Genomic DNA, 25,090 nt, shown 5'->3' on the forward strand with positions numbered 1-25,090 from the left:
AGAGGAGTGTGAGAGGGCAAGCATAGCACTGGCTCAGGCTTCACAGTACCTCAGCTAAGAGCTTCAATGGCTGAGTAAGGGGGCGGCGGCAGCAGAGCTGCTAACGAATGCTAGGGCCCCTTGGCTTTGCCACCACCTCAGCCCCCAACTCCTAGCAACAGTGCTTCTGGATTCCTGCCCCCCCCCCCGGGCAATCCCCTAGACAAATTATACCGAATCCCCCGTGTGCAATCTCACCTGTTGCATAGGGCAGGTTATACTGGGCTGGTAGCAACGAGTAGCCCAGGTGGTGGTGGTGGTGATGCGTGGACATCAGACGCTGTGAAGGAGAGGAGCGCGGCCGGTCAACGCTTCTCTCAGCACCACTGGCTCCCCCTACACTGCTGCAGCCTGCACTGCTTCCTCCCACCCCACAACGCTCCTGAGAGGCTTTCTCGCCTATCTGTAAAAGTAACCAGACAGAAAGACATGCTAAAGGCCAGATGTGAATCTGCAAGGGGAGCACGCCAGTCAGGTACCTACATGAGGCAAGAGCAGCAGGCTGGCCAAGCCAGCTCTTTTGTGGCTTCCCTGAAAGCTGTCACACACACTCTCTCTCTCGGCAACAACTCTCTCTAGGCAACAAGCAGCCAGGGACTCCCTGGTGACAGCCCATGTGCTTTGGCGCTCAGTTCCAGAGCCAGCCTGGAAAGCATGGCATTTACAACTGAATAGCTCAGCGCCAAGAATAGCACCGAATATACATTTCCCATTCCTGCACACCACTCACCGTTGGGGACTTGCTCTTGTAGTGGCTGGCGTGCTGTTGCAAGATGTCTAGGGCCTTGGACTCAGAGCTGGATTTGCAGCCGATACTGGGGCTGGCTCGGGACTTCTCACTCTCCTCACTCCCAGAGGATTTGCTGCCGTATGGGGAGAATGAGTAGCTGGAGGGCAGGTATGAGCCTGTGGAGGATATGCCAATCAGCGCTTTCCCACTTGGAGTGGAAGAACAACTATTAGAGAGACCAACTCCCATTAAAAATCCTCTAAAGAGGAGAGATGTTGCTAGATGCTATTGGTTGCAGAGACACGTTTAAAGCAGCCTTTGCTATATCTGAAGACTCAGAAGCCAAAAGGACCACTTGTTAGAATTCCAGTAATTGTGGGAGGGGTTAGTGTACCTTGCACACTTTCTTGCCCATTCCTACTAACTAGCATTGCTTGCCTTATCATCAGCAAAACTGTACAAAGCAAATATATACAAGTCTACCTACTCCCCACCTTAAAAAACCGAACAGCTCGATGGCAAAGCCCATGCCTTGCATGCAGAAAGTCACAGGTCCAGTCCCCAGCACCTCCAAGAGCTCAGAAAGCCTTCTGCCTGACACCCTGGAGATCCACTGCCACCCAGAGCAGATGGCCTGTATATATGTATATACTTTCTTAAAGTTCAAACGTTATCAGTGTAAATGGCTAACTTGCTTATCTGGGGGGTTTCTATTTCAGTATGCATTCTTCATTTTGGTCCTAGCGTACTTATTTTGTTTCACCGAGGAAGCTGATAGTAAGTGCGGTCTCTATGGTGTAGAGATTTCAATGGGATGCTAATAACTTCATTATCCAGATTTGCTACAGAAACATTAGGTATATGTGTTCCTAGTCAAAAGGATTTTTATTTAAGGAAAATGTTTTAAATAAGCTCTCTTTGCATCTGAATTTTAAATCTAGTTTCATATTGCTAATTTAATTTTCTTTTCCTGACTAAATGTATGGAAAATCCTTTAAGAAATCCTACAATCATGATCATTGATCTTTTTTTTTTTTAAAGGCTTATACATTCTTGATGTTTTTTACATTTTGAAATTTGTATTTATTACACAGGCTCTCTTTTGGAAAGGCCATATAGGTTACATGCACTTTTTTCGGAGTTAACACACTGAACATAGTGGAACAAGCTTGCATGTAACTTTCCATTGAGATCGTACTGTTGGTTTTGAAACGTTCTTGTTAGTCTAATCCAGGGATGGGGAACCTGTGATCCTCCAGTTGTTGGGACTCCAATTCCCATCAGTCCCAGCCAGCATTGCCAGTGGTCAGAGATTGTGGAAGCTGTAGCCTAGCAATATCTGGAGGGTCATAGATTACCCACCCCAGTCTAATCCAAATGCACCATAAGGTGGATTCCCATTTCTGCATCTTCTTGTTGGGGTAGTCACTACACTTCACCTGACACAGTCACCCCCAAACCTCCAGCCATCACAAGTCTTCCAATTCCCATCTTACTCCAAGGATGGAAATGACAACCCCTTCCCCAAAGAAGTCCATCAAGATTTCACCCCTTATGGTTTATACAGCTCTGTTATATTCTCAGGATCCACCTCAAGCCCCCATACCTGGGTAGTTCTGCATCATAACAGTGGGCATGCCGCGGTAACTGGGATGGTTGGGGTCATATGCCTGGCTATAGGAGTAGCCATGCATGTAAGGGATGTAGGACTGATGCTGGCTGAGGGGTGAAGACACTGGAACATGAGCGCTGGGTCTGGCTTCCTTCCCCACTAAGCGCGACTCCTCACTGGAGGGCACTTTGCAGTCGGAGCTCGTGCTCTCCTTCCCATCTTCCTTAGCAAGGGGCTCTTTGCTGCGGCTCCTCTCCTCCTTTAACTTCCGATCCCTCTCTTCTTTCCACCGCTCGTCCTCCGTCTTGATGTCGGAGTATTTAGCAGGGTAAACATAGGTCCACATGCGGGGCTCGGCCTCCTGCAGCAACACACAGTCAAGGGCGTCAGGTGCCTACAAGTTCCACAGCCCAGATCTGGACAACTGCAAGAACAACGAGCAAGGCTTCTGCGCTCTACAAATCTCCCCTCAAATGTTTGCTATTGCTGCCCTACAGCTTTTTCTGTCCAGAAACTGTGCTTTTTCTGTCCAGAACTTAACACTCCTTATTGCCCCAAATTTTGAAATAAAAGTTATGCACAAACTTAAGTAAATATTCATTATTCATTCTTCATCTCTGATGAATCATCTTACTGAATTTGTTATCACTGCACAGCGTGGGCTGCTGTGATTCTAGCTGTAGAACTAGGTGTTTGTTTTTAAGACTGAGCATCAAGCTATTCCAACAATCTTACAAGAAGACAGCTTTGGAAGATCTGGCCAGATAAAGGGAAAAGCTTCACAACTCATAGTCCTTGTCGCTGTCTAGCTGCAGACCCTTAGCTCCAGGCAACTATTCCTGTTCAAGAGCAACTTGTCAGTTCATCCACTGCTGGCAATGAAGACCCTACTTCATCATGAGTAAGGAACGGATGACCGCAAAGGCATGGGAATGAGAGGTAACATAAACGAAGAATGAGAAGAGCACTGGTCATCCCTCTCTCCCTTTACCCATAGAATCTTGCTCTCTGTAGCCTCTTGTATGACACTGTGAACAGTGCACAGTGCTGACCAAAACAGAGGCAGTGGCAACTGACACCAGCCTCATCCATGCTAATCACCACAATTTGATCTTTGCTTTCTAAGATTCCTGACCATCCTCTACTGATAGAGAGGGGGAAAGGGACTAACATATGGGTCATTCAGCCAGAGATCTGGGTGAAACCTCTTTTGTTCCACAAAATGTCTCTCTGAACCTCAACAAAATCTGCGTAGAAGCCAGCAATGTTCATCCCATAGGCCAATATCCACCAAGAACTGACCTCTATATTCCAGAAGTCTACCACTGTCCCCAATCCAGTTTGTGCCACTACACTGAGAATTAGCTAAGTGGGGTACCTTTGGTTCCAATGTCCAGCCACTGGGCCCCACAACTGTGCCTTACTCAATCAAGGGGCACTGTATACTGGAACCAGTCTGAAGCCCTATCCTCTTCAGTATTACTGCACTGGTCTACAGAACAGTCAGGTTTCATCTCCCAAAAAACCCTCTCCTCTGCATTTCCAAAAGAACTTGTGTTTCAAAAAGGAACAGTACAACAATCAGACAGCTAGGAAACACTGGCCCATTATCAGGAATCAACACAGCCACTTAAAAATGGCTAGAGTACCATACGTAAACTCATGGTTGGCAGAGATCATCTTTACTGCCTAAAGCTCAGCATCAGACACTGACAAAAAACAACCACCAGGAATCAAATTTCATTAAGTAGCTTACATTCATATATATGCAATTTGTCCAAGATTCAGAAAGCTAGGAAACTAAGCAAGCATCAACTAGAACTAATGCACTTCTCCTTTCTTTCCCCTTGCAAATTGGCTCTACCGAGAACAGGCAGACACTTTCTAGGAACTAGAACAGTGGTTCTTAACCTTTTCCACTTGCCAGCACCCCTTGGATTTCCAAAATATGCTCTCGCATCCCCTGAAAAAATACAGTTTATTTAATTTTAAGTTTGTTTTATTTTAATGTGTGTTTTAGCCTAACTAGCTAAGATAAACAACAATTTTCCAAAATCTCTTGAACAACACCTTGCAGCCCAAGAAAAAGTCTCTCCCACCCCTGGGGGTGCGTGCACCCCAGGTTAAGGACCACTGAACTAGAAGATCAGGGAGTGCTCGCTGCCTTGGCTGTGGCTGTCCCCATCTCAACCACCCAGATACACCCGCTCCCATTTACCTGTGAGTACCAGAGTACTGGGTCCACCTCGGCCTGCCTGCCACAGTCCAAACCTGCCTTCGGCTCTGCTGTCTCCTTGCCCAGAAGGCTTTCACTTAACTTCCCCTTGAGACCTTCTGCAGTTTGGCCTTGGAGCTTTGAGGAATTCTCCAACTTGGGAATTATAACTGACTTGGCCACATCACTCCCCTGATCCTTAGCCTTGCTCAGTCCAGATTTGACCAGGTCAGTCAGGCTGGGCGCTTTGGTCAGAGTGGGAGGGAGAGATGGCTTCTGCTTCCATTCCTCCTTGAGCGCCACCTCTCTCTCCTTCAGCCCCAGCTCTATTTTCTTGTCCATCACACGCTGCTGCTGCTGCTCCAAGCTCTGACGCTGCTTTTGCTGGTCTTCGTACTGCTGCCGGTACGTGGGGTTAGTGCTGAGGAGATGAGCATGATAGCCTTGCTCACTGTAGCCATAAGGAGGCACATAGGCATACTGGTTATAGTATAGAGACTGCATGTACATATTGGACCTCTGCTGGATGACAGAGGGCTGCTGGCTGGAAGGACCCAAGTCTGCCTTCTTCTCCTCACAAGCTTCATTCTTCACCTTCACTTCTGGGCTTGGTGGCTCCTCATCTTTCTTTAGTTTCAGCGCCTGACTATCTAGGGTGGTTTGGCTGTTGGAATTAATGGGGCCAGGACTTGACTGTGCGTAGCCTGGAGAATAATACGCCTCAAAACCTTGATAATAGGGAGAGTCCTTGTTTTGAGGTTGGGAGGGAAAGAGGGCTTTTTTTGCCCCTTCCTTGGTAAGCTGCTCTGGGTCCTTCGTCTTCACACTGTCCAGCTTGCCTTCACCATCCTCCCCTGCATCAGAAATATCAGAATAGGCTGGGCTATTTGTTTTCACAGAGCTAGCTTCAGCACCATTTTGAGTAACAACGTGAAGTGGGGTCATGGGTTGTGCAGGCGCTGCACTATCAAGACGGCTGGCGCCCCCAATGGAGGGGCTTGGGGCATTATCAGTGAAGCTGTAGATCTTATCTGCCTCAGCCTTGATGCTGGCAAGGCGGCTCTGATGGGGGTCAGATGAGCCGTTCAAAAGGCTCTCGCCTTTTGCTCCAAGGTCACTGGGCTCTCCTCGGAAGGGGCTCTTGCCTTCCTCAGCTCGACATACTTTCCCAGGAGTCAAGGGGCTCTCTGTTTCCTTGGACTCTTTCTTCTTCTTGTCCTTCTTCTTCTTGTCCTTGACAGGAGTAAGTGCAGGGCTGACAGTGAAAGGCTCTCCCATTACAGTGGGCTTGGGTTGGATGGGTTTCAGCTGGGCGCTGTTGGCCACGGCCTGAACAACAGTGGTGGTGAGGCCAGTGGAGGAGCCAGGGCTGGTAGCAGTGAAGGTGGCTGTCTGGAAGGTGTAGATTTGTGGTGGGATGGCTGGGGCTATGGGTCGGGCAGACTTGATGCTCTTTGATGATATCTTCTCGGGCTTGACGCTGACAGGTTTTTTAGCTTTTTCCTTGTCACTGCTTCTCTTCTCTATTGACTCAAAGCCATCGTTGCTTGTCTCATCAGCTACCAAAGGGCCATCCTCGGAGCCATCATTGGACAGGGCACCAGAGTCAGGGTCTCCTTCGCCACCCAGTTTCTTTTTGCAAGCAGCTTTGGGGTTGAACTTGCTTGATGGTGAAGGGCTGTGTGGTTCTATCAGCCGCCCTTTCGGGGTAGTTGATCGGGCTGGGGACAGAGAGCCCTTCTGGCTACCAGAGGCACCATTGCAGCTGCCCAGATCAGCTGGAAGAGATGACTCCTCCCCATACTCACTATCCCCATCAGCCTCAGGTTTGCTATCATCATCTGTGTGTGCGTGAGCCTGGTGATACTTGAGTCCATTGATGTGCTTATATTTTTTGCTACAGTTGGGGTGGGGACAATCAATGAGAATGGGGGAGGGGCAGTTTCTGTCCAGAATGGCAGGTTCCACCTTAATTGTTGTTGTGGCTGCTGCTGCAGCAGCTGCTACCGCTGCCACCAGAGGTGTGGCAGCTGAGCCCATGGAGTTTGTGCGGACACGCTTGCTTCCCTTGGAGTCCTCAGAACTGGAATTCACCTCCATGTCAGAAAGGGGCTTGCTTTTCCGCTTGGTCACTGACGAAAGGCTGGCCTTGACATCCTCAGATGTGCCAGTGGGTGGGAGGCGGTGCTCTGAGGAGTTCTGGCTGCCTCTGCGTCCCTTGCTATTGGCCCCTGCCCGAGTCTTGCTGCTGTTGCTGGTTCCTTTACTATCAGAGGCTGCTGTGCTCTCGTTCATGGGGGGGTTACTGTTGGGCCTCATGCGCTTTCCCCTCCCTCGACCATTACGCATCTCCAAGTCACTGGTGGGAGAATCACAGAACCTAGGAGATAACAGAACAGAGCTTAGAAACAGAGTTAGCCTTCAAGTCATCCCCTCCCTCTCGCCTAGAGTTTTCCTCCAACACTACCACAAAGTGGATGAGAAAATACTAGAGCCTCTGGCACAACTCTCCTGCACATCAGCAAGGCTCCTATATACACCTTCTTGGCTGGGCCTGCTTGGAGCAGGCAAACAGAAGGAGTAACTGCACAGATTTCTAAATCGGGGGGGGGGATTCATGGTCCTTGGGGTTCTTTTTAGCACCCTGTGGGACCTAGTTAGAATCTTGAGACTTCCAGCTTTTAACATGTGTCTATTTTAAGCCTTTAAACTTGGAAAGGAATGTTCCCCAACGGCTAAACAAGATGCGCACTCAAGCCAAATGAACAGCTGACCATCTCCAATTCCTAAGAAGTAGATCAATAGAGTGCAACAGTTAAACTCTTTCAAAGAAGATGAGATGCAGTAGGTGAACTCAGTATCTATAGGGAGAGGCTGTGTCAATGGCAACCCGCATGGCAATTGGAAAGTTGCCTACAAAGTGAAAGTGCCTGCTTCAAGAAAAGACTGCCAAAATGTCAGACTGAACCAACTTTGATGCAGATAATCTTTCAGGTTATTCGAAATGTTATTCTGGATAATTTTAAATTGCTGGTAGATATAATGATCATAGCAGTAAAAATCATATGAGCCAGAAGGTGGAAAATGGCACAACCTCCTGATGAAAATGAATGGCTGAATAAATGTTTAGAACTTGCTGTAATGGACAAGTTAATGCTTTTTGTGCATAGGAGGAAACTCAGAATTCATGGAAAGCTGGACAAGGTTTATCTGATACTGGAATGGCAGATACAGAAATTCCTGGTTTGAGATGTTTCTGTTATTTACAGTTAACACCATATTTCTAGTATATTAGGATACTGTATCAGAAAATGGAAAATGATTAGCTCCAGATTTAAATCAGATTCATCCTTCCTGACTAGGACACAGGAAGGCATCTGCTTTACTTTTTAATACTAGCCTGCTGGAGATGAGCTGGAATGAGACATGGCCTATACAGAGGGAGCTGGTCTATTAGGCCAATGTTTTTCAACCTTGGGTCCATGATGTTGGACCACGCCTTCCATCAACCCTAGCCAGCTTAGTCAATGGCCAAGGATGATGGGACTTGTAGTCCAACAACATCTGGGGACTGAAGTGTATTAAGGCAAGTGGATCACTGTCCCATTAACTTCAGTCTGTCCTCAGCCAGCCCCCACCTGCTTGCCTTCTCTCTTACAACCAGCTCAGGTTGTGGCATTGCCTGCCAGCTTCCTCCTCCTCTGCCTCAGTGCTGCCTGTGTAGAACTCAGCAGGGAGGAGGATGGGGACAAAAACATATTTAGTAGAACCTGTCATTGGTTCTGGTTCTACCTGCTGTTTGGGCTCCCTGCCTCTGCCCTACCAGCTCCAGTGGGCACCAGACACCACTGGGCCTATGTATTCCCTTCGCCTTATATATGACAATCTCTCAGTGCTGCTCAAAATCCAAGTATCTGTCCTCTAGCAGAATCCCACATGGCAGGCAGCTAATGAACAAGAGGAGAAAGCCACCAAGCACACTACAGGATAGCCTCTTTCTCATATGCATTACCTGGGTGGTGCCCAATCATGTTGTGTGCAGTCCAGTAATGTCCCCACATAAGTCTTATTCCTCCAAGTGACATTCACCACCAGCATGCCTGTGGGAGCAAAAGGGAGGATTGTGAACACTGAGATCTCATGCAAATATTGCCCCATCCTTAGCCTACAATTCTCAGCCACAATGCATAAACATCCTGCCTCAAGGTCAGAAAACATGTGGGTGTAGACACTTTAGTACAGCTACCAAAGCCTCAGGTAGTACTTGCTTGGGGCTTTGTATTCACATGGTTCTTTGGCCATCAAGACAGCTGAAGACTCACACCCTACTGGTTACATAGCTAAGCCATTCATTAATGTCCTCAATGTCAGGATTGTCATATTGTTGCAACATGTAAAAAAAAATCAATGACGAATAGCCATAGATGGTACTTCATTTAATGCACTGGCCATACTTTTAATTATGCGCAAATCAGTATTATTAGGAAACATAGGTGTTCTTGTGGGGTGGGATTCATAACTGTAGCCAACACTTGCCTCTGGGTACTTGTTTAGATCTAATATGAGAGGTACCGTCACCTTTCCAAAACATGCATGTACCTAATTTTTTCTTTGTCAAACAGTCAGGCTGGCCTAAGGCTAGTGCCACAAGTAGCTCTATTACTGAACAATTCAAGAATTTATAAATGTGTCCACTAACCTCTTTTGATTTCGCCAAAACAGAGAAGTGATCAAGCATTTACAGAAGGATCAAGCCCAGCGATGGGGAAACACCTTCATCTGGAGGGCTGAATCACAAATGACAAGCCCTTCATGGGCCGCATCCAACCAATGGATGGGGTCACACATCCGACATCATAATGTCAGGTGGATCCAATCCAGCCGGAAAGCAGTTGGGGCTTGCACAAAGCACAAAATTAAACACTGCCAAATACAAGTCCTGCTGCAAATGAACCATCAGGAGCATATCTGTCTGCTGTGACTTTTAATTATCCCACACCTGATGTCACAGGATGTCAGATGAGGAACAAAAATGGCCTCCATGGGCCAAATGGAACAGTCTGCCAGGTCACATTTGGCCCACATATCAGACATTCCCCACAGCTGCTCAAATCCTGGTTTACATACTTGTCCATCACAAAATAATTACGCTAAATAATCTCATGTCATAAGCAGAGTGAACTAAAGTGGGCATTTCCTCCCCATAATTATGTAGTCTGACCACTACATCATTAACTTACATATACCAGTCCAGGCCCACTAAAAAGGGTACTGTTATCTGAGGAAGATAACACTCAGCACATAACAATTTCAGGAAGAAATGCTGCAAAGTGCGACTATAGACGAACAGACAGACTAAGAATTGGGGGGGGGGAGGGCACTGCTTAAAATTAAATATAACTATTAAAGCAGCCCAGAATGACAGTGTCTGGAGTACTTGCATCAATCCTGACCCATAATTACCAGCAACTATAAACCCAAAAATGGTCTAGGAAGTTAAACTGGCCTTTCCCTTGAGCCAAATCCTAATCTGAACTATAACGTTCTCCTGCCTCTTGAAGTCAGAAAAGGGACTGTCTGTCAGTCTTTTAAAGCCTGAAAGAGGAAGCATTTTTTAAAAAGTACAATAAAGGAAAGACATATCAAACTAATACCTTGAAAGGCCTAGCTTAGTATCTAAAATGAGAATAGGAAGAGTTAGGAAGCCCATGAACAGCACAGCATTAGTTAGGAACATAACACAAAATGTAAGTAAACTAAACTGAAAATACACTCAACAGTTTAATCTGTCCTTTAACCACATGCACACAGAGGAAAAGGCATACAGAGTTCTGTATGCCTTCCATTTTTGCGCATCTCTTATTCTACCTCATAGTGTCATGCCTTACCAATAATGCAGAACAATAGGTTTTGCTAAATAATAACTAGTATGGCTTCTGTAAGACTAAGTCCTGTTTTACTAACCTTTTAGAGATCTCTGAGAGTGTCAACAAGCATACAGATAGAGGTATTCCAGTCAACACTGTGTACTTGGACTTTCAAAAAGCATTCGATGAAGTAGCTTGCCAAAGACTCCTCAGTAAGTTTAGTAGTCATCGGATAAAAGGACAATCCCCTTATGAGTCAGTAATGGAAAATGGACTGCCTTCAAGTTGATCCCAACTTACGGCGATATCATGATAAGTGGTATTCAGAAGGGGTTTACCATTGCCTCCCTCTGAGGCTAGTCCTCCCCAGCTGGCTAGGGCCTGCTCAGTTTGCCAGAGCTGCACAAGCCAGCCCCTTCCTTATCCGCAACTGCCAGCTGGGGGGCAACTGGGCTCCTTGGGACTATGCAGTTTGCCAACGGCTGCACAGGAAGCAGGGCACATAACCTGACTCGTAAGAGAAATGGGAGAGTTGGAGTTCACATCCTATACCTGAAGGCAAATACAGATCTCGTTTCAAGCTTGGAACAGATTCGTCTCCCCATGAACAGAATTGGGCTCCCTGTCTGCTCAGAAAGCTCTCAGCATCTTGGCTCATCTGCTGCCAACACCACTTCCCATTTCCCCCAACATCCTTCCTGATGTTCCAGAGTCTATCCTCCTGCAGGTGTCACCATCATCCAGCAGGCACCAGCTCTTCAATGCAAGGCTGCTTTGAAAGACTTTATGCTCAGGCTTCACACACGGCTTTCCAGCAGAGCCTTACAAGTTAATTGCGTGGCAAGATGCCAGCAGCTGCTTCCATCTCTGAGCTGGCAGGTCAGATTAGGAAGGACGTTCTGGCAGCTTGCCTGCTGCCATGATCACAGGAGAAAGATGAAGAGCTCTGTAAAGCAGAGACCTCAGTGGTGGTTGAACTGCCCCCTCCCTTTGCCTGCTGCTCTGGCAACCAAACAAAGCACAAGACTAATTGTAACTCCTGCCCGACACACCGTGTCCTAGATTTAACCTACCTCAATCAATCACACACACAAAAATTCCCTCCCAGCAAATACACTCAGAATTATTTTGTGAAATGCAAGATGATTTGTGAGGCAGCCTCTGCCTCTGAAGAACCACCCTTGCTGGGGAAGGGAGGAGAAAGGCCGTGCTCAGCCAGCACTAGCAATCCAGAGCCAACTATGATTAAGGCATTCAAAAATACTATAGTACAGGAGGAGAGACCTTATTAAAGCATTACAAACCTACCAGGTTCTGGCAGTAACCTTGCTTTTATGCTACTCCTAAGCACTTCCCTAGTGCTTCCTAAAAGCAAGTCAGGAAAATAATCCCCATTTTTATAGGGCTAGAGAGGGGCGGTGGCGGCGGCAGCAGCAGCTCATCTAAAAATCACAAGCCCAGTCGCTGAGATGGGATTCATCGATCAGAGACCCTTTTACTGCAGGAAAACTCAGATGCAGAGAGAAGGCAACTGTTAAGATGCAGAGATGGTTTTCAGATCAAGGGTCTTTTGAGGCTATTGTTTTTGTACATAATAGATATGCAGCTGTAACTCAGCTGCTGTGGGGGTATCCAGACAGGATTCCCCGAGGAAGCATTTCTGTTGTGAGGATAATGTATTTCCCTGGGACACATATGGAGAAAAACACACTTCTCCCTAGCCCCATTTGTGACTGCTGCATGGAATGTGACTGCACAAGTGTCATAGGCTCTGAACGCTCACGTGGATAAATGATACACATTCCCCTCCCAGGTGCCTTTTTACCAACGTTTTGAAAGTTACTGAATTTTTCATTCATTTATTTAAAGGCAGAATGTCCACACACACACACACACACACACACACACACACACACACACACACACACACACACATTTCCTTTGGTTCTTTTAAGCCTATCATTTCATCCTTCCCCTTTTTCCTCATGGTTTACAATCTACTGGATTGTAAACCTGCAGGATTATTTTGTCAAGTATCTAGTTATAGCTATAAATATATACTACCTGCACATCTCCTCTCATTTTTTAAAATTAGCCCCAAGTCTCCTCCAATTGAGAAACAATTTTCCTCCTCTCCAAATATTTCACTTTCAAGCAAACTATCCTTTTCTATTTCCCACAGTTTATCATCCCACTAGCCCCTATGGGCAGGCGGGTGTGTGTGTGTGTGTTCATGTGTTCATTTACATACAGCAACTCAGTTTGCTAAATTTGAATTTTCTTGTGGAATTCAGAGATGCAAAATGCAAATGGTTTCATATGTAGCAAAGCACCATAATGGCATCAACTTTTTCCTCCACCCAGAGACTGCCTCAGCTGCCCGTTATCTTTAAATATATATATATATATATATATACACCTTTCAAAATAAAAAAGGAATTTCAAAACCTCAAGATAAAAGGAAAGGAGCAAGATTCAGGGAAATATGCTCCTGACGTTTCCTTTGTGCAGCAGCTGCTGTTGCCATGCAGTGATCCTTGTTGCTATGAAGATCTCTATGTCAGACAATAGCTTTTTAGCTCCAAGCACTATTGCTATTGGCTGAGATATTTCCCAGGTGAGTAGCGATGGTGCTTGAATCATCAGTTTTAGGGGGTGACTGAAAGTGGACATCCCCTACAAGGAGCAGGTCCAGGGAGACTGAAGGCTCTCTTCAGTTATCAGGCTTCCCTCCAGGTGGCATTAATCACAGCAAGAGGAAATTTAAACCTGGTAAGGCAGCAAGTGGTGTACTGCATTCCAGTATAATTAGTACCCTTAATGATCCCAGCAGATCAAAATCACGCCTAACAGAATTAGGGAAACTGCTAAGACAGCTGTCTTAAATGCCTTAAAATGTCCGTAAAACTACTTAACACAACATATTCCTGTGAAAGGCAGGCAGAAGGAACAAGCTGCAGCTAGAAGGTTGCTGCCGTGCTAAGCAGAAAAAGCAGATGGCCAGGAAACAGCTGCCCATGGAGCAGACAGCAGGCAGGCAGAAGTGCTACAACTTTCACACAAATTGACAGCCTCAAAAGCAGAGAGCAGCCCAACCATGCAAACAATTCCATACACAAAAAATGTAGTGGTTCAACTAGCCACAAAAATAGAGACATTAGTCATTTGTGACACAGAGGCCTGTCAGGAGATAATATACCAGTTCCTTTTCAGCTTCCCTGCCAAGCCACCTGAAAGAGATTTTTACTTATCACAGACAACCAAGTGAATGAACAAACCTGAAACTAGCTAAGGGAGCCTTTTTAAAAAATATGTTCTCATAGACTAGACTTGCTAGTTAATGGTTACTGAGGGTAGCAGATTGGGTAACCTCCACTTTGCCACCTGCCTGCACTGGTCAATCCTGCTGCAATCCTATGGAGAGATTTTATCTGTCCTCATGAAATAGTAAGATGGCCACTCCTTGCCTTGTTACTATACCTTGATGTTTGATGTTGACTGACTACTACCAACTGCCATACTAAGTGGCAGCATCAATCAAGGACACTAGGCAGCAACAGCACTGTACAAACTAAAAAGAGAATTGGGATTCATGAGAGTCTTACATGTTAAGAAACAAAAGACTGATGGGGCTGGTTTTTATTCTTCTTTAAAAAAATCCAATCCATTTTCATAACAACTGGGGCTGAGGGAAATAAATTCTGCCATTCATAATACAGATTTCTTGGCTCAGCATCTAACACTATGTAAGAGAAATGTCCTTAAATGTCCTCAACCAGTAAACGGTAACTTGAAATCCATTGTTAAGGGAGAGTGGCAGCTGCCTTTTGCTATGTACATCAACCAAACCCTACACACTTAAGTCAGTCAATGGTGCAATAGTTCCAAACTGATCCAAAGGATGCACAGTCTTTGATGTGAGAAAGTCATCACTTCTGACAGCAGCCAGGAGTAGCCTGGCAGGCAAGATCTCTGCACACATTCACTGAATGAGTACAGGCTAAAAATAGCTAAGCTGCAGGAATCACATACCTCCTACCCAAGACCTGAAATCATAGCTGTTCAAAAGAAAAAGAAAAGAGACTAACATTAAAGGGCAGGCTGAAAGAACCATTAAAACCCAGGAGCAAGAGGGATGGCAGCCAGCAGCATAGGACAGCTATCACACCCCATCTGCCTCCTAAAGTAGCTTTCTCTGAAACACATGTAGGAGGAGGATTGGACATCAGCACATCATGAGATGCAAACTGCATAATTACTTCTGTCACCACCACAGAACCCAGTGAAATAACAGGCATGCTCCACAGCATTCTGACATTCCAGAGGGCCAGGGCCCCAAGGCATGCCTTGATTTATGTCTGGTAAATATGAAAGGAAGGAAGACTTTCCACTTCTCCCTTTATCAGCACATAAAATTTCCCAACTATTTCAGGGATTAGGGTAGGATGAGAAAATTTGGGCTTATTAGGAGGATGCAATAACTGAATCCCGATGGACCAGGAAGCAGATCAATTTGTTAGTGGGCTGTGCCCTCTCTCTTGGTCAGTAAGTTGGAACCCAGTCTTTGGAAACTGCCGCTACTCAACAAGGAAGACCCAGACCTATCTTCTAGCCTGAAGTCTAGTCTTCTGTGACAGAAGAAAAAGAATGGGTTTATTCATTTCTTGTTTCACACCAGTTTGCAGGCTAACGTGCTGTTAACTAGAACAGTGTAAAAGAAAAGTTAAATGGAAGCCACTAACAAAAAACAAAGAACAGGTGATCCAATGCTCACTGATCACCTCTTTTGGTTTTTATTTGTAGATTTCCACACGAGGCACTAAAGATACCAGTGTACAGATCCAGCAATTTGGGAAAGAGCACCTGTTGGGCTGTCTTCTCAAAATTTATTTGCTTAGAACCTGTGAATTCCACTCTGCTGGCTTTGCATCAAGATGGATATGTAACAGGCCAAGGAAATGTATTTTTATCTCAGCAAGACACTGCCCTTGCATCATGTTCACTCAGGGTGATCACCAACCTCCCAGTTCCTACCGGCTGGCTGTGTAAGTGAATCACACACCTGTTCAGGAGAGAAGGAAATGGGGTAGTGGTGGCAGCAGAGCATGCACTGCCTCACAGGGGTAGGAGATGCACCCATTGTATTTTGAAGCTGAAGTCAAAGTTTTCCCAAAATATAGCACATTTATACATGTGGCAAACATCAATTCTGCCTCCAACCTAAGAGACTAATCTGAACAATGGCCTAGAAAGAGGGCTTAGAAAAAGACAAGGTCAGGAAGTGGGCAGAATGCAGACTTCAAACAAGGTGCAAATTCATAGCAGATAAGATGCTTTAGCCCTACATGTTTAGCTCTGAAACACAGAGCAAAACACTCACTCTAAAAGCGAAGAGGGAAAAAACGTTCATGTGCCTAAACTTAGGGATCCAGAACAGCAAAATCAAGGCAACTGTATAGTACAGGGGTACCCAGGTACAGGTTTGCTATGAAGGAGCATAATAACTGAAGGAGAAGACAGGATACAAGAATAGTGAGTACACCCCACAAGCCTTTAGAGCGCGTTTTCATTTTGCATAGGGAGGGGAGCCTTGTCGGAGGCAGCTTTTACCCTGAGCTACACCACTTGCAAAGTGACAAGAACGATACCAACCGGATTAAGAGCAGTGTGCCTCTGGGTCCACTCTCATTTTGGGAAAGGCAACACAAAATTCAGCTAGGCTGAGATACTGCATTTGAGCCATCAGTTGACCAGCACTGATCTAAAAATAAGCATACTGAAGGACACCTACCATCTTCTGTTTCCTGCCACACGATGCCTTCCAGATTGACACTGGTGCCAGGTTCACAGGGGCCCAAGCACTCTGGCTCAGTAGCCAAAGCGACATCACAGGTGTTCACCCCTACAGAGCGAGTGCGTACCATTATCTGCTCACATGGTGATGAGATATCACTGTTGACAACAGGAACAAGAAGATGCAATGGTAGCACTGCAGGGGTGGACACTGGAGACTCCATCTGGAAAAAGAGAAAATGCAGCAGTTACAACAAATGAATACAGGTGAATGAAGGCAACTGGGTCTCCCTTCTCTCTGCCTGCAACATCCCCAAACTAGGCTGGCCTGCCATTTAATGGATCCTTATCTTGAGAAGTAGGTATAACAAGTTCTTATCTAATACATGTACTACTAGAGAACAAAATCTAGGAGATTTTTGCCACCACAACCTACGCATAGCTATTACAGCATTTTACAAACAAATGAGGTCTGACTAGCTGGAGTTGTCACTGCACCCATCTGTTGGAAAAGCTCACACACAGCTGGAATTCTGGCATAGACAAGTCTTAGCCTCTTTCCAAGACAAACTCCTCTCAGTTAAACACACAGACCTAATCTTTTCCCCATCTGCCATCTCCCTGGTGTACCTCCTAACCTACTTAGAAAGGAGACCAAGGCCAAGTTCTCACAAAGGTAGTAAGCCTGTTCCAGGCTCCATATGCGAGACCATATGGATAGAATGTTACACACACAAGTCCTACCACAGTAGGTTGAGGGCTGGACTACACCTCTTCCTCCTTGATATTTAAGTGTTGTTTTTAGTTGGGGGGGTATTTTTGTGGGGAGGAACATTCAATCATATAAGCCCTCCATCTGCAGTCTGATGTAGTACAACCTATACATAGGTTTACCACCTCAGTGAGAACTGGGCCCAAGTCAGCCTGATTATCAGACCGTGTTTATTCTATAGAAACAGGATTTGATGTACAAGCCATGCCCCGAAGCCTGCCACCAAGTGATCATATTTCTACCCAAAAGAGCAGGAAAACCAACACTAATATGCAGGGCACATGTGTCACATATGAAGAATAGGCAATTTCAGGGCCTTATCTATCCTGCACATCTCTTTTCAAAACAGAATTATTACCCTCTCCCAATTTAAGTAGCCACCTTATAAAGTAAATCCCTCAATCATACCCTGAAAGAGGATTTGCAGCACAAGGACGCTGGTTGCTCATACAGAATGCAGTCTTCCCAGGATACAATGGTTTCCAATTTGGCTTTTGCTGCCCCTCAAATAACAAGTTAATTCAAAAATTGTACCACATGCCACTCAACATTCAAGTGATGGCCCTGGGTGTCTCTTGGTAAGCACATATACATTCCAGCCAGGGGAACAGAGCCTTCAAGCTGTCTATTTGGGAAATGTGCCTGTTTGCTGGTGACTATAGCCTGCCTTTCTTGGTCTCAGATGAACCAAAAGCAGAAATCTCTAAGCCGCTTTGCCAGGAGATACCCTGCATACCCTCCTTCCCATGGGCATTCATGTCCATAAAATCAGGAGTTATTTATGGAACATTATTGCCAAGAGCAGCACACTCTCATTCAAACTAATTCTGGTTTTTGAACAGTTGTCAGATAATCCTCCTTAACCGCTGCATTCTCCCTTCTTCTCTCACACACAGCTAGCTATATCTTTTTATAAAACAATTAAATGCAGTGAAATAGAATAAGCTGAAGCTTGTGTGCCCAGTGCTGCTTACCCAGCACATCTCTACAGTGTTCCCAGAACAAAGTCTCAGGAGGGGAGGGTTGAACAATATCATTTCAAATATAGGAAGCCCCCTTTAATTCTCAGGTAGAATTGTGTCCAGAGGATGAGTAAGAAAATGGTGGGAAGGGGAGATTGTTATGTCAGCTAGCGCTTCTGCTGGAGGAGACAGCGGCAAAAGCCCTCCTTTACCCTTCAGTGCACACAATCTTATTAAATGTCCCCCATCGCCCAAGCAATAACTGAGGGAAACAGCTGCCTCCCCTTTGGCAAGGTTCAGCGCCCAAGAACGTGGGCAATGCTGAGCTCTAGGGATGGATTTTCACTTCCAGTCATGTTAACACAGCAGAACAAAACACCCAGAGTGTCTTTTGCCTGCTTGCCTGCATTTGGCTCCTTATTCTGCATACATCCTTGCTCTGGACAGCCAAACAAAGCAAATCCAATCTGATCAATGTTTAAATACTGGATGCCAGTTTAATTTGCAGTGACTGAGCTGGATGTATCTGCCAGGCAGATAGCAAAGCCTATGGCCTAGTTCTCTCAGAAGCAATAAGCCTTAGCTTGATTGTACCAGTGCCCTCAGCTCTCACTTTCACAACAAATGCTCTCCTGTGGGGGGGGAAATTCCTACACACAGGTAATAAGCACATCTGGAGTAAGGCTATATAAATCTAGGGTTTATATATACCTACCACTTTCTCAATACATTTCACACACAGCTGATCATAGGCTGTTGCCTACATAGTCTTAGAACATTAAACCAGTTAGGCTAATTTCATATAACCCTTCAAAACATCAGGTAACTATGGTTAGTGTCAACTTTCAACCCATAGTTTCCAATCTACTTCAACCCATGGTTTGGAAGCTAGTGCCAACTATAGTTTGCCTGATTCATGACAAAATGGTTTAAGTAAACCAGTAAATGGAAGGGAGAGCATATGAGTGAACACTCAAAACATGTTCACAATCATCTAAAACAGGGTTTTTTAACCTGTGGCCCTTCAGATGTTGCTGAACCAAAGCACCTAACATCCCTGACAACTGGCTATGCTGGCTGAGGCTGATGGGAACTGTAGTTCAGCAACATCTCAATGGCACAAGTTAGCCATCACTGCTGTAAATCATGCTTCGGAGGGTGTGCCATTTGAGCCTGAGCTGTATCTCTGTGGTATTTCCTGGCAAAAGCAGTGTAACATGAGACTCCTCCCTTCCCTCTCAAGCCTAATGCGCATTGTGGGGTATGTATATCTCCCACATTTTGCTAAGCAAGGGCCCTTACCCCAATGACTACAATTGTAGAATCAAGCCAATTCACTTAGCTTCAAGCTTAGGAAGAGCCTTCTGCTTAAAACTGCAAGGAGATGGAAAAGAAACGGGTTTCCACTATGCATTTGCCAGGATTTCAAAGCAGTACAGGTGCAAGAAAAGGTTTCAGTAGTGGCTGCATAACCCCTCATCCAGACTAACAGAGAATTTGATTATTGAGACAGCAGCCTCACCCTTGGTTCTAGTGACAGCTCTGATGATAACCTTAGGAGAGAATGTCATCTTCCGCCTCAATATGGTAGGTTCACACTTCCCAGAATTTCTGCCATCTGGACTGATGCTCTCTGAAGAGCTCACTGGTAGAGTCCCAAGCAATGACAGTGAAGGATCAAGGTCACATTGCTGGAGAAGACACTGGACACCTCTACCTGTTGCTTGTGAGAATGGAACTAACCAGCTGCTCCAGAAAACCCTGTTCTCTAATCCTGCACAGATGTTACCTCCTCTCACATATTAAAGCAAAATATTTGGCAAGGAACCATGGGCAGTCATTTCATCTTGGAAGATGGAAACTGCTTCACCACAAAGTATCCTTGGAGACAAATCTGGGGCACATCGTGGTGTTAGTTGCAGGTTTGCAAATTCTGCTGCTGCTTTCTACTTTGAAAGGTAATCAGCACTCAGCAGAAGAACGCTAATTGCCACTCCAGCTTCGCTAATTATCATTTGGTCACATTTGTAATCTGCATTATGCCACAGTGCATAATAAGCAGCTTGCTGAGAACCATCTAATAAGTGAGGTGGCTTTATGGGATTTCATATTTCACTCTGCAGTGGAACGAACGTGGTGTCATTTATCAGATGTCGGAGCACAAGAACTGAGGGAGAACGAAGGGAAATCATGTGTAGCTCAATCCTCCCTGCAGCTTTTGAAGGGAGGGAAGAAAGGAACAGGAATCAGAGAGAATTCCTGAAGAGGCTTATCAGAGAATATACCCTGCTGACCAGAGTACATTTCAGAGGAAGTACTAGGAGAAAAGGAAGAAATTACAGCCTTGCTTCACCTGAAGAGTTACTCATCTCTCATTGGCAAGCCTCTGCATCTCTTCAGGTTACTGTGCTGCAAACAAGAGTGGAGCATTTATTCAACATAAACCAAGAGAGGCAGACTGATGGGGAATGAAGAGAGCTGGGAATCATTAATCTCCCCATAGGTAGTAATTACATTGTGTTCTCCTCCTGTGCAAAAGCTCCTTCTAGGCTCAAGATCCAAACAGATGGTCTGCCAGAGCCAGAGATGCAATGAAAACTATTGGCAAGTGCAGAAGCTGGGCTGCAGAGCACAAGTTTCAAAAAATATGTCCATCTGCCACTGTCAGTGACAGTACGTTAGAATGTCAAAAACTCTGCATCTCCCCCATCCCCAACTACACCAACTTCCAAGACCTGTTGAAGTTTCAGGCACTAGTTCATGACTATACAGCAAGGGATGTAAGGCCCACTCAGTGATAGGAGTCTTTTTGGACCTAGAATGTACAAATTCCTATTTCTTCATATTTCTTCTAACAGTTCCCCATGGGAAACTTATTGCAGTTGCCACTGGTGACTATAAATTTAATTTTGGCAATCATCAAGGAAAATATCCTATCTACTCCACCAGAGCAGCAGCAGTTTTTTTAAAAGAGCCATTGCCAATAGAGGTAGGAAAGGAGTGACACTTCAAAATGCTGCCAGGCTTTGGTGTGTGTTTTTTGGTTGGGACACAGAATCAGCGTCATGGCTTAGAAGGGTCATTACCCCCTTCACACACACACCACCTGCTCTTCCCTGTAAAACACATTCAATGGGCACAAAAACCAGGGCTGTGGAGTCAGTACACCAAACCTTCAACTCCGACTCCGACTCCTCTATTTTTCTACTGTCCGACTCCGACTCCACCCAAAATTGCTTCTTGTCAATCAAAATTTATTTGGAAGTCGGAGTCGGTACATTTCTACTGACTCCGACTCCTCCCAAAATTGCTCCCGACTCCGATTCCACAGCCCTGACAAAAACACCATTGCCTCTGTGGAGGAAGAAGCAAAAGGGCACAACCTTGCTGGTTATTAAAAACAAAGGTTGATTACCAAGACCAGCCAAAGTTTGTGGACTCCTTGACAGTCAAGGCAGGAATGAGGGCTTCCTACTCAAAGACTTGCAGATGTAGATATGCCATGTAAAAGCAGGCACCTTCAGACCCCATGCCCTGCCATTCTCCCCAGAGATCCTTTCCCAGTACATTCTCATTTCCCTACCAATTAAACCACATGGGGTTGCAGGAGCTACTTCATGTTGGGGTGTGTCTGAGCTTCTGAAAAAGCAAAGATAATGAGGAATTAAAAAATAAAAACTGTTACGTTTCCAGACTATCATTCACATATTTATATTTCCATGTTGCCTCACTGTAGTATTCTTTCATTACAACTGTTTAGAATTAATGTTGTTGTATACAAACACCAAACCAAAGTGAAGAACCCTAGGACATTGTGAGATCATTTGCCTACTCTAACACCATAGATGAGAGTGCTCCAAAAATAAAGCAGACTCCAAACATTTATCCCAAAAACCTATGTATTATTTTGACACAAGTAAAAAAAACAGGAGCCAGTCTTTTACACTCTTTGTAGACAGTCCCTAGGAAAGGTTCTCATCATTAACTCAAAGAAGCCAGCAGCAAGACAACTTGGAGGAGATAATTACATAGTGGAAACATCCAAGCTTAGACCACATCTGGCATAGAGAAGCAGATGTGTTGAAAAGAAAGCTACCTCTCATGTATTTACAAAGATTTTGCATGCTAGCAATGCAATGTACTCAGAATTTATTACTCCCTAGTTACACATTTTAGATACATCATACCAAGTGGTGCTTAATTTTTAAACACCCCTTTCCTTTTACTTTCTGTAGAGTCTTTTCAAATCCTATAAATTTAAAAACACTGAATCCAGCAGGAAAGATACTGCACAACCCTAAAGCAACTTGCTAGCAGGAAAATGCAGACAATCATTTACAGTAAAAGAATGCGACATGCAGGCTTCCTTTCTCATTGTTAGCCAGTAGATAATGGGGTGACTTTCAGAGGCTGATAACTTCATACATGCCGCTAGCACACTGCCAGGCGAGACATACTACCTGCAACAAAATTGAGGGGAAGAGTGCATGACTAAGATATCAGGAATTTGTGTGTCCACAGGGTCTTCACAGACTTGAGATATCTCCCTTGTACAGTATCCCTGTATTGACATACATTAATCCTCAATTGACAATGTATTGACATACATTAGTCCTCAATTTATGGATTTTCCTATTAAACTGGAGTAAAATACATCTCATTAAAAAACCCAACAAACACAAACTATGACTTAAATGGGATCTATCTGATCCCAAAATGAGGGATCAACAGAGTGCTTACTAATGTAATAGGGTTAAGGATTTCATATCTTCTAGTGCCGTACAGATGTTCTATATTAGGGGATTGTGTTATGAATTAGCTTCTTGGTGTAGATACCTAAGAAGCAAAAAAAAAAGTTACAGACTACATGCTCTTCCCCAAGGAAGAAAAAAAATCAACATGTAAAAGCAGCCCACAGAAAACAGCATATGAGAGCGCAGAGGGCTGTCACCTTGAACTGAGCTAAAGCAATGCCTCATAAATCCTCAAAGCTAGTTAGCAACAGCTTCTTTGAAGTTGGCAAAGTACCAAATCCTTAGGAATCAAGAATGCTTACCAGCTCCACACGCTATAAAAGCAAAGGCACCACACACTATAAACAAAGGCAAAAACCTTCTGGATATATACTCCTATGTATATTTATCTGATTCTCAATTATCCAGCAGTGGCTCGGCTACTTCATAAACTCACCAAGGAGACCATTCAATGAAACTCCCAGTCACACATCCTTATCAGGCCCCCTGACACAACAGCCTCTCCTTTGATTCCACCACTGATACTGCAGTTACAACTGACCCATGTACTACTGGTGTCATTAACATCCTGGCACACTAAGGCATCATGATCTGGCCCACATGCCTAGCTCTCTATTGTCTGGACTCTGGAGTTCAGACATCGCTAAGTAGTAAAATGGGAAGTAGTAAAATGTTTTCCCCTACAGCAGGGATACTCCAACAGCACTACACTGAACCTTAGTGACTACACTGTTCCTAAGCCACATGAGGTTGAAGCAATGTCTCACCAAACAAACTTAAACAGCACATATTCCAAACAGCATACCCCAAGAACAGAAGAAATCTGTCTCATAATGCTAATGTGTAGCATCATAGTCTTAGCTGCAATTAGTGTTCATTTTATATTCTGTTTTCAGCGGAATGGGTATCTAGATCAGATCAAAAAGTCTGTGAGGAACTAGTGACCCTTCAGATGCTCCTGGACTATGGATTACAATTCCCAACTTCCCTAGCTACTGACCATGCTGGCTGGAGTTGATGAAAGCAGGAGTCCAACAACATCTGGAGGACCACAGGTTCCACATCAGTGATCTAGTCAAACACTATCTCCCCCAAGAAGCAGTCACTCTATATTTTTTGTCAGAAGAGTTATCATTATCATACCTGCTCCAAAGCAGTCTCTGCTTATCACTTTCAGCAATGCTGTTTAGGATACAACTCAGCAAGAGGTATAAAATCTGACTGAGCACCCAGCAAAGAGTGAGCACAAAAGACATCAAAATGGAACAAGAGAATGAATACCCCAAGAAGATGAGTACATGGTCAATGAAAAAACCAAGGCCTTTACATCGACCTGTTCAGCTACCTCTCCAAGCCTGATGTAGCTGAGAAGTACCAGGCACTAATCAGCAGGGCACTTAGTGAAGACTGGTACCAATAAGATAGAAAGAGGTCAAGCCAATCAGAAGTGCCCTTTGATAGCAACAAACCAACTTCTGCCCTCTAACATTGATGGCAGAGCTTATGTTAGCATCTAGGGAATGACATTTGGCTCCAAACAAACAATTAATGATGAAGTAAGGACCAGGTCCACCCAGTGCCTTATTCTCTCCTTATGTGCAAGGATGCAAGGCAGCCAATCCTCTAAATATGGACTGAACTCCCAGTTCAAGATTTATTTATGCCTTTCCTTGTCCTTCTGGACAGACCAGAATTAAGATTCTTACAATCAAGAGTTGCAGGAGTGAAGCCAGTCAGTTAATTAACAACATGAAATCACTCAGAGCCTGTGAGACGGGGCAGGTTGTACAATTCTAGCAAGTATACTGGCTCCAGCAGTCACAACTATTCCTACTGAAAGGGCCAGAGTTGTCAAGATCAACCCTAGTAAAGGCCAGTAAACATCATGGAATAAAAGGCAAATGCAAAAACCTCTGAGCTGGCTGCATCTCAAAAAATAAAGTTTACTCAAACTTTGAGCTGTGCTGGATCAAATACATTTCACAAGCAAGCACAAAGCACCTACAGTGTCCCTCATGAAAGACTAGAATCACCTTTGTGGCCAAAATGTATCCATCACAGGAGGCCAGTAGCCAGAATTTTCTGGCTTTCACTTCAGAGCTAATGATAAATGATGCTCTGTGTTGGTGCCAAGTGTCAGAGTTGAAACCCTTTTCATGATGTAACAAACAATTCATTCTGCTTCCCAGATGGTTAGCTTACTATGTAGGAAACTGATTCCTTCAAAATTAGGAAGAAAGAAGTAGTGAAGGTGAGAAGTGAGCATCTCAGAGAACACGAACACACAGGAAAGGTATGGCTGAATGAAGCAATCCCTTGATGCTTTCCCTTTGCAACCTAGAATCC

The 25,090-nt window shown here is 44.8% G+C and overlaps 1 protein-coding gene across 7 annotated transcripts in view; it reads right to left on the bottom strand.

The window, feature by feature from the left end:
• The window catches only part of ZNF609 (zinc finger protein 609), a 103,596-nt gene that overhangs the window by 3,086 nt on the left and 75,420 nt on the right, over window positions 1-25,090 (bottom strand). For 6 of the 7 annotated variants that reach the window (XM_061595800.1, XM_061595801.1, XM_061595806.1 and 3 more), the window contains 6 exons: window positions 16,255-16,480; window positions 8,609-8,696; window positions 4,600-6,976; window positions 2,376-2,742; window positions 770-945; window positions 238-442 (listed from right to left, as the gene is read on the bottom strand). In XM_061595800.1, coding sequence (XP_061451784.1) covers window positions 238-442; window positions 770-945; window positions 2,376-2,742; window positions 4,600-6,976; window positions 8,609-8,696; window positions 16,255-16,480 — 3,439 coding nt within the window. The remainder of the gene's footprint in view (window positions 1-237; window positions 443-769; window positions 946-2,375; window positions 2,743-4,599; window positions 6,977-8,608; window positions 8,697-16,254; window positions 16,481-25,090) is intronic. The other variant, XM_061595804.1, reaches the window with a different exon arrangement.

The sequence above is a fragment of the Rhineura floridana genome, chromosome 14, assembly GCF_030035675.1.
Source record: "Rhineura floridana isolate rRhiFlo1 chromosome 14, rRhiFlo1.hap2, whole genome shotgun sequence".
Classification (NCBI taxonomy): domain Eukaryota; kingdom Metazoa; phylum Chordata; class Lepidosauria; order Squamata; family Rhineuridae; genus Rhineura; species Rhineura floridana.